Below are 20,100 nucleotides of genomic sequence, written 5' to 3'. Positions count from 1 at the left end.
TTTTTATTTTATACTGGAGTATAGTTGATTAACAATGTTGTGTTAGTTTCAGGTGTACAGCACAGTGATTCAGTTATACATATACATGTATTTATTCTTTTTCAAATTCCTTTCCCATTTAGGTTGTAGATAATATTGAGTAGATTTCCCTGTGCTATACAGTAAGTCCTTGTTGGTTATCTATTTTAAATATGGCCACTATTAAGATTGTTCTCGCTTTCATTGTTTGCCAGCAGTTTGATTGTATTGTGCTTTGGTATGGCTTTCTTTATGCTTATCCTGTTTGGGTTCCAATGTACTTCTCAGATCTGTAGGTTTATGGTTTATATTAGATTTGGAAAAATTTTGAACACTATGTCTTCAAATAATTTTTGTGCCTACACTCCCTTTTCAGGGAGCCTTTATTCTAGGACTAGACCAGCTTTATTTCTAATATGCAGCCTTTCTAGGTTCTCCTCTGAAGAGTCTGTATGTTCAGTAAGATACCTTCACTCTGATAGCATAGAATGCATATGTCTTCTAACCCTACGCAAGCTCCAGTAGTTATGCAGTTTACAGGTCCTAGGTAATTACTCTTTTCCCAGCCTTGCAGAATTTCACCCCACGTATTTGCAACTTAGTGAAATATTTAGTTTCAGGCTCAAAGGAACACCTTTGCAGATTTTTTTCTTTTTCTTTTATCATATTCGTATTTTGGTTGGTTTTCCTAATTACTGTATCATAGAAAAAATGCATTGTTTGTTAATGGTTCACTTCGTTTCCTTGAAAAATACCAGAACTTTTAGGAAAAAAGACTTCATTTGTTTCTTAAGAATTTAGTAATTATCAGTTAACTATAGGGTTTACAGAAACTCAAGACTTTAAAAGAATAGTGCAAGTAAACTGAGATCATTCTCCTTTAAACTACCATGATAGTTTCTGCCACAAAAATTTTTGACAGATGAAGGACGAAACAAATGAAACAGTTATTTTTGAGTGGCTCTAAGAAATTCTATTGTAAAAGTTTTAAGTTGCCAATATTTGGTGTAATACCATGCTGCTTGATGTTAATGGATAGTGTTGTAGGAATGAGAACGTAGTTAACTTCTGTAATAGAAAACAAAAAAATAACTGTGAAATAGCATACACTTGACACTACCCCCCACCCCGCTGCCCATATTCCCTGTGTCCTATCAAAACTCTATTGTGTCCTACGTGCCAGGTACCTGGTTATTCCCATTTCTTTCCCTTGGGTCGTTACATAAACTAGTAAGGTTTAAGGTAACGTCCAAAAGAGACGTAAAAGTGGAAACGAAAGACTTTAAGGGCTCAAAGACAGACAATAAGATGAACTGATAAATGATAGGGCTGATAGTTAAGTGTAAACAGTGAGAGTATATAAGGAGGCTGTTGCAGCTAAAATAGGATGGCGGTCTCTACACAGCAAGCATAAATAAGTGAAATCCTCTAGGTTATGTCCCTCACACTATGTCAGCTTATGAAATATTTTGAAGCTCATTGCTGTGTTGCTCCCTCTTCTCCAGTACTCAATAAAACAGATTCCAGCTGCCTTAGCCAGTTTGAACTCCATTCTCTGTGTCCTCATCTCGCTGAAGCCCTCATTATCTGTGCTCTGCTTGAGTTCCCCCTCTCTGTGGTGGGGCCTGCTAAATATCTTCAGGCAGAAAGTCAAGTAATTTTAGAGAGCATTGGGTCTCCTCCTCTTAGGGATCACAGTTCTCTGTTGTCCATTGTCCAGTGTCTGGGAACAGTTGTTTCATACACTGTCTAGTTTTCTAGTTGTTTACAGGGGGAGAGATGGTGCAGTTCCAGTTATTCAGCTATGGCCAGAAACTGATTTTCTAAAAACGTTTTTAAAGCTAATGAATTAAAAACCAAAACCAGGAAACACCACACACCCAGAGTATTGAGTCTGCATATAAGGTTGCTCTTAAGCTTATAAATGTGTGGGTTTTCAGATACATGCATGTGGCATTTGGGCGGGGAATGCTGAATTCCAGAATACCAGTTGAGTCTCAACATTATACTATAGTCACCACAAAAGGTTTTTAAGGCATTTTTCTTAGAGATTTTCAGGAAATATTCCTTTGTAATAGTGCTATGAATATATGTTGAGATACAGGAAAAAAGAATGGAATTATACTGGCCGCAGTACAAATCTAGGCCAAAAAGACTCTCAGAATATTTAATAGACCTTAGAGAAATACAAGGGCGTACTTTACCTTTTAGGCAAAATCATTATTTTTTTAATCAATCTAGCATTATCAGAAGTATATCCATTTGTAGATGGTAAGAGCTATTTGCAAAGTGTTGAGAGTTTTCTGGCAACATATTTCCCTTTCAAGTTTAAAATTCAAGGTAAACATTAGTACTTGTATATTTTTCATACATCTGAAAATATTTATGCTTAATATTTAATCTAAAACATTCTACTTTATATGCAGTATGTGATAAAGATATTACTTGGTAGAAATTAAGAGGTAATATTTCAATATTTCTATTAACATGTTGCTTATAATAATGAGAATATAAACTCCAGAAAAATCTCTTAGTGGACCAAAAAGCCTTCACAGATAATTTATAATTTGCTTAATTAATTTAAATTTAAAAGGCAAATAACTAATAAGCAAATAAAAATATCTTTAACATCAATAGCAAAAAGAGACTTTTCTAAAAAACTGGATTGTTCAAAATTCAAATCCTGATATTTCTCCTCAATCATTTTTTTTTGCTAGCCTTTCCAATCTCACTGTTTGCTTTTATAACCCACTGTTTCTCATACTAGAAACGTGGCATCATCTCTGACACTTCCTTTCACACAGGACAACCAAGTCATCATCATATTTTATCAATTTCACTCCTAAATTCCTCTTTGCACTCTTCTCTACTACCTTAAGCCAAGCCACCATTACTTTCCATTGGGCTACTATTCTGTCTTCTCTATACAAATTTGTCCTATGCAAGTCCCTTTTCTGTACAATATTGTTCAAAATCTTGCATAGTTTTATATTTTTTCTTAGGAAAAACCCTCTAAAAGTTAACAAGGCTTATAAGGTCTGGCTATTCCTTACTCTCCAGCCTCATGAGTTCATGATCCACTTGAGTACATGTGGCATCTGCACATTTGCTACCTGATTCTCACCAAGCTGCAGTGGTGACCTTGGCATCTGTAGTTCCCTCAGTCTTGAACACTCTTGCTTCTCTTTTCCCCTGGCTAGCATCCTCCATAAATGACATCCTTCAGGCAAGCCTTTCCTGATTCCTCCCTCACAAGTTTCAGCGTAATTATAATTAGTTGGTTACTTATGACTTGATTAATATCTGGTTTGCTAGTTAGATGATAAGTTCTATGAAGCCAGAGAACATATTTCTATTGTTCATTTGGGAAGTCCCAGAACTTTGAGTATTTCTTGATTTATAGAGGATGCTTGATAAGCAATGATTTAGGCATGATTAAATATTATACAAGAGAAAGGTGCTTTCAAGGAGTTGTTCAGAAATGGACACTCTTAGTCACTGTTATGAAAGCGTAAATTCTTGCAAACTTTATGAAAATCAATTTGAAATTGTTTTTCCAAATCTTTAAATGTTTGATTTCTTTGACTCTGTAATTCCAAATCTGGGAATCTATCCAAGGGAAGTATTCAGGTATACAAATATTTAGTGTACAGTGTATTTATTTGAGCGTTATTTACAATATTAAAAAGTTGGAACTCCTCAAACATTCAATAAATAGAGATTAGCTTAAATAATATTTTGGAAGATTTATTGGCTTATTATCAAAACATTTTCATAGCATTATGACATAAAAACCTTCAATGAATCTTCATGTAAATGTTTTTGAAAGAGAAATTCAATTATAGGGGAGAGTTTAAAGTTTAAATAAAAAATAAAATCATTTGGAAAAAACATAAGGAATCCTTAATTTTAAATGATAATCATGGCATGTCACTTCCATGTTATGAATCTCATTTAAATAGTAGCACAGATCAGGTCAAAAAAGAAAAAGAGAAAAAAAAGTATAGGTAAACAAAGTTACTCCACAAAATTTCATACAAATGATGGCTGTTTGTGGGTGAGAATTAGCATTTATCCTCCATTCTTGTACACAATAACTCACAAACTAGGGATGTTTAAAGGTTCTGCGTTCTGTTTTTAGAACTAACACATTATCTTTGAATTGTTTTGTATTGAACATAACCCTGTCATTCTGATCTGTTAGTTAACATTCCATGTCATGATCTTTCTGACATCACACTCTTTCCTGGGTGGCATAGGAGATACAGAGCATGTATAAGATGTAGTACCAGCCTTCACATTGTTCATAGGATCATTGCATAGACAACATAGACACATATAAGCCTTTAAAATAATAATATGTTGTTAAAGAATAAATGATTAAGGGACACAAAATAAGGTTATAGACATCAAGTGTTCAAAGGAGGTTGGAGGAGACAAGGATAAACGTGACTGTATGGTTTGTGGACAGCTTCAGGGGAGAAGGAGAACTTCCTATGGCATTTGCTGTGATTGCAGACTTTCCCAAAGAGGAGATGCCTCATGTTTTGCATCAGGGAGCATTGACCATTTAGTTTAGAAATGAATGAAATGCTTTTAACAAAATCATGCAAAGTAGATAGTGATTAATGATGCTGACTTGTTAATCTCATAATATTTTATAACTTTTTTATAGCTCTCCGAGACACTGGAAAACAGTCTATTAATAGTGACTGGAAGATTGAACACTCTGGAGCATTCAACTTAGCAGGAACTACTGTCCATTATGTAAGACGAGGTCTCTGGGAGAAGATCTCCGCCAAAGGTCCTACTACATCACCATTACACCTCCTGGTATGAGGGAACGAATCGATAACATTGCATAATCAGCTTCCTATGACAAAGGACATTCCCACCGTGCCTTCTCTTATCTTTTTTCCAAATTTGAATTGTCAAGTAAACATTTAAAATTATTTAAGAGGTGGGTTTTTAGGGTTTTTTAATGTGTTTGAAATCAAGATGTCTAAAAATGGAAATTATTACGAAAGGAACACGATATTTTAGGGAATTCACGGACTCACAGTAGAAGTGAATTAGCAGGCAATAAGGTTCCTCTTTCCCTAAAAGCATATGTTTACTAACCAGAGTGGATGTCTATAAAGAGAGTGCTATAATATGGCAAACCGTAACATTTCATACATCTGTGAAATGGGCATTGCCTGAATCTGTATAAAATACCTTTGATAAAATGGTATCGGTCCCAGGGGAAAACGTTTGGTAAATATCTAACAAGGCTTCCAATTACCCCATTGTGTTCTTACTAGGTTAAGTGATTCCTGTAAAGAATTATGATAATTTGAATGCTTGGGATAATAAGTTTCTTTACCATGTAGCAGAAGACTAGGTCTGAGTTTGGAGTGAAAGAATCAGGACATTGGGGCTCTGTGCCCTCGCTCATGGCAGGTTCACATACCTCTTTTGACCTTGATCATTGCAGTCAATGCTAATGGCTCAGGAGTTTTTTCTTCTGGTGGCAAAGTCTGAGATTCACACACTTCAACACCTCTTTGAGTCCACACATAAAAACAACTCTAAAATACAGCCAACTGACTGTTTATTTGGAGTGTAGTGTGCCACACTATTTAATATCTCCACACAATTAAAGTTGAATTCTTCCTCAACTGGAGACATCTGTGTTGCCAGTATAGCAGCCAGAGGTTCAAATCTCATACTGGCCCATTTGCTTTTCCTACTTTAACATGCCTGCAAATCACCTGGGGTTCTTGTTAAAATGCATATTCTGGGGAGGAACCTGAGACCTGCATTTCTAACCATCTCCCAGGTGATGCCACTACTGCTGGTCCACTGACCACGTTTCAAGTAAGAATGTTTTAGAGAACTGCAGTCAATAGACTTTACCAACAGGAATATGCATAAAGGGAGCAGGGTGAGTTGCATGGGGGCCTTCTGTTCTGAATCTTAATACTAGTAATAATATACACCATCAAGCACTGAGAGTCAGACCCTATCCAGAAGTGCTTTATGTTCATTATAGCACTTAATCCTCAAAATAACCCTGTGTAGTATGTATTATTATTACTCCATTTTACAGATTAGAAAACACTAAGTATGTAAAAGGTTAAATACTGTGCTCAGTGCCTCCCAGTAAGTTACTTAGCTTTGAATAAACTAGGTGTTAATCCATCTTCTATGCTGCCTCTCCTGATGCAAAGCTTAAATCTACGTTCTTTACACCAGACAGCCTTGGATCATGAGTATGCATATACTTTAAATAATTATTTTGTTCATTTCCCCACAGTTCCTCTAGATCCTTTTATTTAATTTAAGTTGGAAACTCCAGTGTGTGCCCTCTGCCATCTGGAGAGAGGAAAAAAAAAATGACTAAACAAACATTGTATGACCAATATCTGGCTCTTTCCATGACTGGGTCACTTAGAATAACAACATTATCAACAACAAACATTTGTTTAATGATTGGGTTGCAGAAAACGCCATCAGGTTGCCTCCCTTATTACATTAATGTAAACTACATTTTTTTTAATGAAAGAAGACTGAGCCTCTTTTAGTGAGCCTCTAATTCAGAATCTTAAAACAATATATGTGAGACCTCAGTGTTGGGCAGAGGGAGTTTCCTTGCTGCAGAATCCTTAATCTGACTGGTAATTACCAAGGTTTTTCCTGGAAGCATGAAACATAATTAAAGTCAGTGAACTATGTCTAAAAGAAGGCATCTATGTGACCTGGATTTATTCAGTAATCCAAGGAAAACTGCACTTCTAAGATATTTTTCTTTAATGACTATTACAGATTGAAAGCTGGTACTGAATTTTGAAAGGCAATACCTTCTGCTGCCATGCTTCAGTATGTGCCCCTCAACTGTAATGCGGTCACACTTTCCTTCTTGCAAAGAATACTGCCAAGTTCGAATGGTTTAAGAAAGAGCTAATGATTTTGTAGCCAATGTCTTTATTTTAAATGGCATTAGGTATTCAAGGACAATCTAAAGTTTTATCGATGAAAAGGTAGTTTTTTAAGAAAAAAAGACATGATTTCACTTAATTAAATAAGTTGGCAAATAATTTATTTATATGTTCATTTCATCAATTTGAAAATCATGTAATAGTCTGGTTATTTCCATAAACAAGGTGAGTCCATCTCTCTCTTTTTTAACTCATTTAGCTGAAAAGTCACTGGCAACATGAAATGAGATATTTAAAGCCAAAATAAGCACTGTGATATACTTAGAAGTAGTATCCAGTATGTTAGTATATATGAATTTTTAAAGTATTATTTTTATTGTTGATATAGTTGATTTATAATGTCATCATACTAGTTCCCCAATCCACATATTAAAATGTATCTGAGTATTTCTGATAATATATTGAGGCAGAATCTTAAGAAAAAGAAGTAAAGAAAATTAACCCTGGGCTCATTTAAATTTTTTCCTATTAAGTGTTAACTCTGTAACCTGTCATTACAACCACCTTGATACAGATTAAATATTTAAGTTTTCTGATACTTCAACATAATTTAAAATTTAGATATATATGTTTTTATACATCACAGCATGTCATATAGACTGCTTCCATAAATCCTCAGATCCATAGAAGTGATATATTCCATGAGCTTGTTTGACATATTTGGTGAAAATGTATTTATAAAGAAACATATATTCTCATTCATTCTTTTATTTAAAATGAGTATATTTCAGGTATTTTTCTTTCATTTAAAATATGTATGCTTGCCCATGATGATGCAGTTCTTAGCTTGATACTGGGTACCATGGGAGAACAAAGCAGACATGGTCCCTGCTTATGGTTTAGTCCATGTAGCCCAAAGTTCAATCATTCTCATACATCCTTTATGGTTTCTTACACTGTTTACATATGTGTACATAACTGTACCATTATTAAGTTAATTTGCAGTTAGAAGTTCTTTTTAACGTAAATTTCTTTTCAAAGGAAATGATCTTTATTATAAATGGAAAATTAGTAACCTTGCCAAAGTTAAACTGTAAGCATACATGGAATAAAATTCTTGTCCTCTAATAGGCTTAGAAGTTCTCTACCCTTATGGAGTGAAATGATTTCCAAAATCTTCTCTTCCTCTGTTGACACAGCGACTTATTGTTCATCTTTCTCTTTTATATGAGTGGAACGGCTTCATTTGCTATTAGATCGTGGGTTATATCTTGATGTTATGTAGGACACATATCCCTGTCCCCCCTACTAAAGTCATCTCATACTTGTACCATGCTTTGAGAGACTGTCTAGTCCACCAACTTGGGAGAGAGTGATGTGGTATCTCTGACCTTATTCAGGTGGGCTATTTTTTCATGCTGTCTTTAGCTCAAAGGTAAGTGTGTAACTCCAGTGATTTCAGAAGTAGGACAATTTTAACATTTAAGCATAATATCTCAAGTCTACTATGTATTAAAGGAGCGTGCACACCATGCAAAACGCATTTTAAGGTATTCGTATCCTTAGTTTTATGCTTTACATTGAATATGCTCTACTTTGATCCATCTGCCTTGATCACTTTTATATATTATAGGTGCTGCTGTTTCAAGACCAGAATTATGGTCTTCATTATGAATACACTATCCCATCAGACCCTGTACCAGAGAATCAGAGCTCCAAAGCACCTGAACCCCTTTTCATGTGGACACACACAGGCTGGGAAGATTGCGATGCCACGTGTGGAGGAGGTGAAGTATTTTTCAGTATTTACCTTTCCAAAACAGCTTCTTTTCTGATTAACCATTGATAATTAAGACAGGTCCATAACCCCTTATCTAAAATTTCAAACCCCATAAAGGATTGGAAACTGAAAGTTTTTTGCGACACGTTTAGTGCCTAACTCCCTGAACTATTTTGCAGCAAAAACTGGCATGAATTGAAGAAAGGCTATGTATAGTTGTTACATATGTCACTCAATATGGTCACTCATTGCATTGCTTTGCATAAATATTAACACTTATGGGGGCTGCCCTAGACACCATACAGGTTGTTATGTCATATACTTACACTTTTATATTTACTTGGGACACTATACCAGTTAGAGTTCAGAGAGATGGGAAGAAACCAACAAAGCATATTAAAATAAGTAGCCAACAACACTGGAGAAAAAACATGCAAATGAGAATGCTTTTCTGTAAGGCAAGTGAGAAAGTATTTATTACAAGAAAGAATGGTCAACTGTATCAAAAGCTGCTAATAAGTCAAAAATAATGTGCATTGAAATTGACTATTACATTCAAATATATTTATTGTATTTCAAAAGATATTATATTTTTATATTTGAAACATAGAGGTCAATGATGACTCTGTCAAAATTACTTTTAATGATTTGGCTCAAAAGACTAAGTGGAGTGAATTCAAGAGAAAATAGCATGTGATGAATTGAAGAAAGGACTAAAGGTAACAGGAAATTTTGCTGAAATAAGAAAGCAGAGAAATGTGGCATTAGCTGGAAGGGAATATGAATCAAAGAGTTTGTTGTTGTTTTTAATAGGGGAAATTATACATGATGATTTCCCAATGTGAGTTTTCTAGAATAGAAGAGAAAACTAGTGGTGCAAAGGAGAGAGCAAAAAATTTCTGGAGTGATATCCTTAAGTTGGCAGGATGGATGGAATGGAATAGTTGGCTTTGGATAGAAATATGGAGAGCCCATCACTAGTAACAGGAGAAAATACAGTATTTTGAACAGAAGCAGATGTTGGAAACTTGTGGTGGTACTCTTTTGGTTGCCTCTATTTTATCAGTAAAGGCCATTTTGCTGCTATTAAAGGTGAGAAAGGAGATATGAGAATTTTGAAAAGAGAAGAGATGTGAAGTGGTCACTTAAGAGAGTGAGAGAATGAATGAAATGGTACATGTATTTTGACTTTATGGTAGCATTGATGGTCCACTTGAAGTTGACAGTCATGAATTTAGCTTGACGTACATATCATAATGATACTTACCCTCCAGCTATGTACAGCATACAGATGCACTTGTGGTACAAGTTTTGGAATTGCCATGTGAGTATAATAAAACAAATGGAGAATCCGCCTGACCTGAGGTTGTATGTAAGGAGTTGAAAATGATTGGCCATGGGATTTAGTTGTATAAGGAGGAAACTAAAAATACAAAGGACTTTGAAAGACAGTGAAAAGGTGGTAGCACTAATGGATTTTAGGGCCTGGTGGAGTTAAAGAACTTTTGGACTCAGGGAACTTAAGGGAGAGGGCTGGAAATACAGGAGATGGTGACAGAAAATAGAGCTAAGAGTATGGAGGGGATATAGTTATTAGTAATAACAAGACCAGGAGAGTTAGTGGCTTCAGTGAAGTGAAAGTACAGATCTTTGGGAAGAGAAGTGTGCCTGGAACTGAGAGGCCTCAGTGTTGGAAGAATCGTTCAAATGGCTACAATAATTGCCAAAAAAATGTGTTAGGAGCAGTATTAGAAAATAGAACAATAATCCAGGAGGTAAAATCTTAGAGTAGAAACAGAGATTGAATCAGGGGTTGGTGTTCGGTTACGGCAAGAAGGGGACTGCACTGCATAGTCTGCTCCAAAGCTGTAGGTTTAGGAAGAAGGAAGGGAGAATGGTCTGGTGGTGACAGCGAGGGGCATGGACACCCATGCTCTCTAGATGCAAAGGTATGGGGTGTAAGCAAGAAAATGGCCACCCCACTGGCGGCGGTAAAGGAAGCAAGAAACAGTGTCCTCAGGAGAGAGGAAAAGGGTACCAGGAACATCCAGAGGTTTGGAGGCTGGGGAGGAACAGCTTTTGCTGCAGCACTTGGAGCTCTGGGGTCACCAGAGCAAAGGCAACATGGTGGGCAGGGGAAGGGAGACATTATAAAGAGCATACTTTGCTCCCAGGGGTACAGAGTAATTATAACAAAAGGATTTCTAGTCACTCACAATTTAAAAGCTTGTAGCAATCACCCTTGGCACAATGAAATTTTCATTGGCCATGTTTCCCTGGGGTCCCATTATCACCATGTGACTTGGGATCCTGTGTCCTCAGTCCTCTCCTGCTGATGACCCCATGTACACCCAAATTCCTATTCCTCTGCTTCTCCCATTTCTTACTGATGTCAGGGCCCATTTCATTTAAGCGGTTCTGATTCACATCCCCTATCCATAAAAAAACAAAAACACAAATAGAAACAAACACATTTAAAGTGAAGATCCACAGAGTTAGAACTTTCTTCTTTAATATAACTCAGCCGCCATTCCATGATGGGTTATCTGGAAATGGAGCAATGAAAAGGTTGCTGGTTCCTGTTACTGCACTGAAAGGCAGTCATTAAAATCTGTTTACATCTGAGACTCTAGACAGGAAAATGTTTGCCCAGTGAATTTTATTATACTCTTTTTTTTTTTTCATTCTGCCATAATTGTGGTCTAGTCAAAGCTTCGGAAGTAAACATACAGAACTTGTCAGTCTTCAGTTTGAACAAGCGAATTTTTAGGGTTAAAAATTTTTTCCAAAATCACATTAATTGCAACCTAGAATACGTTTTGTCAATTGTCAGGCCTTAAGAAATAGAGGTTCAATGTAAATTATTTTAGTTTCAAGGTCAGAAGGGCTTTTAGATATTCTTAAGCATAACTTCATAATTATTAACATGAGAAAAGTGAAGTGCATTAGAGATTGAGACTTCCCAAGGTCACAGGCCCAATGTGGGAGGAGCCAAGATTAGAATCCAGGACTCCAGAGTTTAAGTCTTCTTTCCTCCATGTTATATACTTCCTTCAAGAGCAGTTCAGGGGTTTAGTGTCATTCTTTTCCACAAAGTATGTATAGCATGTCCCTTAGAGATTACATAGGTTTTATTTGTTTTTTTTTAATTAATTTTTATTGGAGTATAGTTGCTTTACAATGTTGTTAGTTTCTACTGTACAGCAAAACTGACTCAGCTGTACGTATACCTATATCCCCTCTTTTTGGGATTTCCTTCCCATTTAGGTCCCCACCGTACATTAAGTAGGGGTTCCCTGTGCTTTACAGTATGTTCTCATCAGTTATCTATTTTATACATAGTATCAATAGTGTATATGTGTCAGTCCCAATCTCCCAGTTCCTCCCACCCCCCCTTTCCCCTCTGTATCCATACGTTCTCTACGTCTGTGTCTCATTTATACTTTGCAAATAAGATCATCTATACCATTTTTCTGGATTCCACACATATGCGTTAATATACGATATTTGTTTTTCTGACTTCACTCTGTATGACAGTCTCTAGGTCCATCCACGTCTCTACAAATGACCCAGTTTTGTTTCTTTTTATGGCTAATATTCCACTGCATATATGTACCACATCTTCTTTACCCATTCCTCTGTTGATGGACATTTAAGTTGCTTCCATGTCCTGGCTATTGTAAGTAGAGCTGCAATGAACATTGGGGTGCATGTGTCTTTTTGAATTATGGTTTTCCCTGGGTATATGCCCAGTAGAGGGATTGCTGGGTCATATGGTAGTTCTATTTTTAGTCTTTTAAGGAAGTTCCATACTGTTTTCTATAGGGGCTGTCCCCATTTACACTCCCATCTACAAACAATAAATGCTGGAGAGGCTGTGGATAAAAAGGAACCCTACATAGATTTTCTTTGGATTCAAAGAGATGTTTTATTTAATATGTTAAATAAGAATTTAGATATGTCCTTACTTTTATTTCAAATGACTTATTTTATAAAATAGTCCTAATTATAAGCAACCTCTATATGATTTGCACTTGAATAAACCTTCTCTCTCAAATCTGTTCCATTGTGTTTAGTCAAAAGTTTTCAATTATCTCTGACTATGTTAATAGGACGTATATTCATTTCAATGCCAAAATATTTCTGGGCATTTGGATATTATTTTCCTTTGCAGTTCATAAATAAAGTGGATGGACAAGGTTTCAAGAATCGCATTATTTCTGACTCCGTTTCGTCGATTTTATAGCCAGAAAGAGCTTTGTAATCTTTCAGCATATTCATGAATTAGATGAGAGTAAGTTCAAAGCACAGAACATTGGAAACAGACTCATGTAAAATTTATCTTCAGCAGCAAAGAGGAATAATAGAACTATTCTACTTCACAGAAATATTAAGCAAGAAAGAGCAAATAAAGTATCACAGGGCAGTATAAAATTTCAGTGTTTGACATGTTATTTTTTTGAATACAATTTTAAGGCATCACATTCCAGAAATAAGTGGGAAAAAGAAATTAAAAAAAAAATACCTAATGTCCAGTAGCTAAATTTTTATCAATATCTTTTACATCAGTATCTCAAACTAAGTTTTAAAATTACCCAAATAAGAGTTAACTGATTATGCATTTCTATTAATTTATTAATACCAGTTGTTACAAGATAACAAAAGCCTAAGATATAAAAACTTCTTCTTTTAGAAGAAATATTACTTTAAAATATCTAGTAATGCTGGTGATCTCAAGTAAATTTTTCAAGCAGTTTAACTTGTACACTTTTCATCACGATCTTGTCAAATTCAAATCATAGTTCCAGAAAAATTTGAATGGATATATCATTTTGTACTTCAGCATTGGCCATTGATATTAGTCCTTTTATTTTCAAACATCGTAAAACATATTTGTGAAATAAATGTTTACTTTGCATTGGTGTTCTAAAATATCTAAAAACCTTTGAAGGGATGTTTTAAATTTATTTTGGCACCTCAGAAGTAGGGGTCAGTGGATAAAGGATTTTTTTGACATAAAAGACTGTTTGAAATGATCTTGGTCTTCAGAGACATCAGGGATCTATCATTCCATAATATCTGAGGGTTTTTTATGGAGTCAGCATTCCACATACTATATACAGTAACTGCATTACTCTAGGACTTTAATCTAGTAGATGAATTAATGAAATAAAACCTTGAATGAAGGCCCCCAAATTTAATAACGTGTTTTGAAATAAATGAAGAGTTAAACATGCTTTTAAGAAATCTGAATAGATACAATTTGAAGGGGGAAAAAAATAAGTCAGCATTCCACATTCTTCACATTAGTCCAAATCCTGCTAGCTTATGACTCTCATGCTGTAAACCTTGTTTTGTGATATCTTCTAGACATGGCTTTCCTTGTCCATGACCAGGTTCTCAGGAGGCATCCAAGTTTGGGGGTCCAAATTGAGGAAGTATTTCAGTATACCAATACCTGTATCTTATGAAGGGTGCTGGGTTTTTTCCTGTTTTTCCCTTTCACAGGCACTTTGCATGTACCAAAGTAAATGTTATTAGCCAAAGAAAACGCACCAAAATATATTTTTGCTCTTCTCTGCATTATTTTGTTTTAGTAATATTTAGTGCCATTTTGTATTCTATTGATGCTTTCTTTACTTAAATTAATAGGAATGTTTATATTAATGTAAACTCTTTATAAACTTGAATTTAACACCTAAATAATAATCCATGTATTAGATTTGCCATATATAATTATTTCCCATAATTATTCATTTAGTTTGCAAATGATTTTTTACCATCTTAGGAAACAGTGTTGAGATGAACCTCTTAGTGCAGGAAGTACTTTGAGCTTGAATTACATGTTTATATTTCATTTGTTGATTCCTTTACCAATACTGACTGTACTTGCACTTTTGCTGGATGATTCAAAGATGAGTACTTTCTGTTTTTAGAAAATTTACTATCCACCTAGTAGGGGTTAGATAATAAAAAAACACCATACAGAGTGATATGGGGAATTGTAAAAAGCCTTCCAGGGATATGCATAGTTGCAAAGGCCCTGGGGTTAGTGAGAATGTTTATTACTAGAGTGAAAAATATGAGGATCAAGCTGTGGGAAATTATTTGACCAAAAAAGTAGAAAGAAGGTAATTCGTGAAGGTACTTAAGTGTTATGCTAGCACTCAAGTTAAATTTAACTTGAAGGTTAGGGGATTACATTAAAATATTTGTGTGTATGGAAATGATAAGATCACATTGGATTGTTTATTGAGTGTTATGAACAATACAAAATACAATTTTTTATTAAAATAAAAAATGAAATTGTCATTTTAATATTAAGCCCAAACCTTGAGGGAAAAAATGTTTTATAGAAATGTAAAAAGAATGGCTAAAAATTAAAGGACATGACATGACATTAAAGGACATGACATTATGTAACTCTAAGAAGTGCTCAGAAAAAAGACCTTCTTCGTCATTAAAGTATTTTTACTTTTGGTTCAATTGCTTGCTAGTCATTGTTAGTTCAATAGAAAATAATTAAGTAAAAATTTTTAAAGAAGAATGTAAAGACAGATGACTATATATAGTCTCTTTCTTATAGACTTCCCCAGTTTTAGTAAGACATTTGGATGAATTGTTGTACAAATTGTGGTCCATCCACAGCAGGAGTTACTAGTTGGCAGTAGAAAGAAATAAATGATTGATACAACAATGAAGATGTACCTCCAAAGGGATCATGCAGAGTAAAAAAGTCAGTCCCCAAAAGTTATACACTGTATATACACTGTATATAACACTTTTCAAAACATTCTTGAAAATATTATAGGAATGGAGAACAGGTGAGTAGCTGCCGGGACTCACTGAGTGGTGGATGGTAGGGGAAGTGGGTGTGGCTCTAAAAGGGTAACTGGAGGGATTTTTGTGGTGATGGAAATATTGTACATCTTGACAATATCTATGTCAGTGTGCTGGTTGTGATACTGTACTCTAGTTTTGCAAGTCATTACCACTATGGGGAACTGGAAAAGGGTATTCAGATTCTCTTTATTATTTCTCACAAGTAGATGTGACTATACAATTATTTCAAAATTAAAAAGTAAAAATTTTTTTAAAAGTTTGAAATGTCCCATAACAAACAGAGAATTTCAGTTATGCATATTAAAACACTGAACCCACTCCCCAGATTGTTTCTACATGTATGATGCAGGTTTTAGAAATGGGATCTACCTGAGTAGACTATAGTTTTATTAAAAATTTCCATTTCATGAGTTAAATACAGAGCATAGAAAAAAAATCAGTTTATCACTGAGATTGGAAAAGAAGGAACACAACATAATATGTACTCTGTTCAGTGTCTTCAGAGAACAAAGAAAGAATCAGTAAATAAAAATTACCCCTCCTTTTCAGATTTTGCGCAAATATGGTAATAAGATGAATATATAATGGTTATTGTATTTTATTTGTAATTATGTTCAAAACAGATTTCCCCAATACTGATTTAGTGGGAATGACCCAGAGATGAAATTAATTGCCATAAAGCAAATAATACACTGTCAACAGCTTGCAGCTACTCAAGGTTCAGGCAGAAGGCCAGTTACTTCATCACTTTCTGTTCATCCCTCGGTTCTACAGTACTGGATGCGTTGTAAATACTGCTGTTAGATGCTATAATGGAAATTTCCTGTGTTGGCTGGGACATAAAACTATCAAACAATAACATTTCTGTATGGCTTTAAGATCCTAGTTGTATTTTCATAGGCATAATGTGCCTGTAGCTGAGCATTAGATTTCTTTTCTTGATTCTTTTGTCTTTGTTCAATGAAATTTTTAAAAAGTAGGGCTAATCCCTCTTCTAGCTGCCAAAAAACTTATGATGTGAGGGTCTTTGCTACAATGTAGATGGAAATGTTCCAATTCATACTCACATGCCTTCATACTTTTTTAGAGCACCAGTAAGGTGCTCCCTGTAATGGTGCCAGTACCTGTATCTCTTTTGATATATCAGTAATTAAAAGATTTTTTTTCAAAAGCTCAATATGTTACCTCTGGGCCAACATAACTAAGGTTAGATATTTTCTGAGTAAAGGAAAAAATGCAGTGTAATTAGCTCTGAGTTACTCGTTCTGTGGCTACACTGAAGTTCAGCAAAGGCTCTCTGGATATTGTCTGTTTGTCATCTTTTTGTGCTGTAGTTGGCAAAAAGCATTAAATTTAAATTAGTTTAGACAACTACATCTATTCTATAAAAGAGTGTCTTATAACTATGAGGTTTTAAATTAGATTTTAAAACTAATATTTATATTTCATAAAAGCAACATTTATTTTAATCCTACTTTTAGGTAGGCATCATTGTCATGTAGAAATAATACTTACATATGCTAGCATTATACAAAATTTGTGTTACACCTATTTCATAAAGGTCATATAAGAGCACCTGAGGCATAGGAAACTAGGTGGAAGTTGACCAAAAACTTCCCAAATTTTCACATTTAGGTAACTCCTACCTAGTAAAGCCAGTTTCTTCTGTGAAGAAAAATTAACATCATAAGTCATTTCTGCTTATCTAGCAGCTTATTTGAAAATTATTTGAAGTTGGTGGGTATTGAACACTATTATGATTAAGTCTAATGCCTCACTCCACCCTTCTTGACCTACCAAGGAGTAGCCTGGACAGCCCTTAAACATTTGCCTGGGGCTTGTAAGGTTGCCTTTCCTCTACACATTAGCATAAGCTTACCTGACTGCATGAGCTGCACAGGTCAGGCTAGTGGACCTCTGAGACGTGGCTGTTGCATTAGTTAGGCAGCTGGCACTCCACATAAAGTCCTTGCCCCAGGGACCGCAATCCAGCCCATGCTCCATTTGCCAAGTCATGCAGCCTTGTTCCAAGGCAACTTCTCGGTGGAGAAAGGAGCACCTGGGGGGTACCTTTTACTTATCTATGGTTGGATGTCCATCTCAAGGCCCTCCCCATTGTTGGCCCATTGGTGCACCCTTCACTGAGTGCCACGGAGTCCTGGTTGAAGGCATGCCTTTTCCCTCTCGAAGGAAAAGACCTTTTACCTGCTTGGCACTCTTGTCTGTCTTGAGCTCCCATAGAAAAAATTGCATTGCTCCAGAACTCTGGGATTCTCCAGATAGAAAATAATTTAGCCAACATTGTGCTGCCTATGCTAGAAGATGGAACTAAAGATCTAAATGTTTTCAATAACGTGACATGCAGTGACCACAGATATAATTATTAGTTAATCCACATATGTATGTAGATATAGTCATGTTTTTATACTGCAAGTTGTCATGGGACTATGCTCAGTGTTGTTGAGAGGGTAATCAAGGAAAGATCCTGAACCGGTTTCTATTCTTTTGCCTTCCACTTGGTTACCCCTGTCTCTCCCAATCCCCCTCAAGTCAAAGTAAAAGATACTCAAAAGTTATTCAAAGTAGCTCGCTCTCTCTCTCTCTCTACATCCTTTCTTGATGCCAGCCTCCTTCTCTGTTAATTAAAGAACAGAGTGACCTCTCTGCCACAAGCCCAGGCTGTCCTGTTAGGCATGACCAGTATGAATGCTCTGAGCTTCCTAATTATCATTGCATGATAGTCATAAGCTCCTAACTAATGGGCCCTTCAATAGTGACCCAAAAGACTTGTGATTTTTTTTTTCTTAATCCTTCATGACCTGTCTGGCTTTAAAATTATTGGCTGATTTAATTATTTTATAATGTCAAACAAGTTAAATTAAATTATTAAATCCTATATAGATATTTAAACTTTTTTAGAGAAACAGAATCAGCACATATGTAGTAGGCTTTTTCAGTGTAAGATGAAATAATAAGTGTTGTCAAGCAAGTGTGCTTATAGGGCTCTAAGCAAAATGAATACAGCATACAGAGAAAGGGGAAAAGCCAGTTTTCTGAAAGCTGGTGGAAAATGGGAAAACTCCCACAGCTTTTCTTAGAGAACAGGATAATTAGGGAATGAGGGTTTCTTGAATTCTTGGGGTCTTTACCAGAAGTGACAACAATATAGGTCTGAGTTATAGTCAAGAGAAGCTTGCTTCCCATAACTTGCCCCCTGATGGTATATACAGCCAGATGGTAAAATGTGCACACATTTATATGCATGTTTATGTGCACAAAGGTTTCATACAAATACTGCTTTCCATCACTGAATGCTAAAAGATGGCACAGTCCTTTATAAAGATCTTTAAATGACGTCTTATCAACTTATGCACCATAATCCCTTTGTATTATAAAACTTGCCATTTAATTGCTAACAAGAAAAAAAATTATCTTCCTTAAGCCTAGAGTTACATTTGTTATATAAATTATAAAAATATCATCCTCATTGATCTAACCAAAAATTTGTTTAAAATATGAAAATTACAAGTCTAGGAATACCTCGAATAAACATGCATATAAGACTATGCAATAAGTCCATTGCATAGAGGCTTAAAATAACATTGCTTTTTATGTTTCTTTGCTCTTTTCAGGAGAAAGGAAGACAACAGTGTCTTGTACGAAAATCATGAACAAAAATATCAGCATTGTGGACAATAAGAAATGCAAATACTTAACCAAGCCAGAGCCACAGATTCGCAAGTGCAATGAGCAACCGTGCCAAACAAGGTAACCCTGTCCCACCACTCATTAACAAAATCCCATTTTCTTAAAAACAATGCAGTGGATATGTACCAAAATGTAAGGCTTTAAATAAGCAAGGTCTAAGAAAGAAAGATAATCAACTTGATGGAACGAGTGTTAGAAAACCAAGGTTAGGATTGACCTCAACTTCAGCTGTTGTCCACAGTGTGAAGACAACTCCTAACTGGATGGCAGAGGAGTATTTAAAAGTATTTGGTAACCTGTTGGTCACCTCTTCAAAAATCTGGTTATTTGGTTGAATTCGGCTACTCATTCCTAAATTCTCCAAAATGGTGTTTTAAGCACTTGCCAATGACGATATAAACTAAAGTGGGACTGGCCAGGACCCAGTCCCCTACACAACAGTGGGGGCATTTGGTCCTTCTGGTGCCCAAGGCTAGATCCTCACTTCCTCACCCCAGAGTCCCCAAGGCAAACTGTTTGGTTCCTGATCTCTGATCATCAGATTCCCGACCTGGGTCCTAGTTATTCGAAAGTTGGTTGCTTCGGTCCCATGTGACTTCCCCAGTGAGTAATAAGCAATAAAGCAGGCAAGAAACTCATGAGTAGGGGATAGAACCGCAATGCTGAGCACCTTAAAGTGGTGTAAAAGAAAGGCTATGCCTCGGTAACCAGCAGAGATGGGTGAATGGAACCTTAGTATGATTTGGGGGTGGGCTTGCAGCAAGGCTGTGCAGAATGGTTTCAGGCACAGGGCTCCCAAAAATCTCTGTGCTTTCATATAAAAATTAATGT

General features: G+C 35.7%; 1 protein-coding gene across 1 annotated transcript in view; it reads left to right on the top strand.

The window, feature by feature from the left end:
* Positions 1-20,100, top strand: part of ADAMTS19 (ADAM metallopeptidase with thrombospondin type 1 motif 19) — a 280,800-nt gene that overhangs the window by 222,450 nt on the left and 38,250 nt on the right. The window contains 3 exon segments of the mRNA XM_032627346.1: positions 4,694-4,851; positions 8,572-8,725; positions 19,194-19,329. Coding sequence (XP_032483237.1) covers positions 4,694-4,851; positions 8,572-8,725; positions 19,194-19,329 — 448 coding nt within the window.

This window comes from Phocoena sinus, chromosome 3 (genome assembly GCF_008692025.1).
Source record: "Phocoena sinus isolate mPhoSin1 chromosome 3, mPhoSin1.pri, whole genome shotgun sequence".
Taxonomy (NCBI): Eukaryota; Metazoa; Chordata; class Mammalia; order Artiodactyla; family Phocoenidae; genus Phocoena; species Phocoena sinus.
Note: the sequence above shows the minus strand (reverse complement) of the source record. Positions and strands in the feature narration are given on the sequence as shown.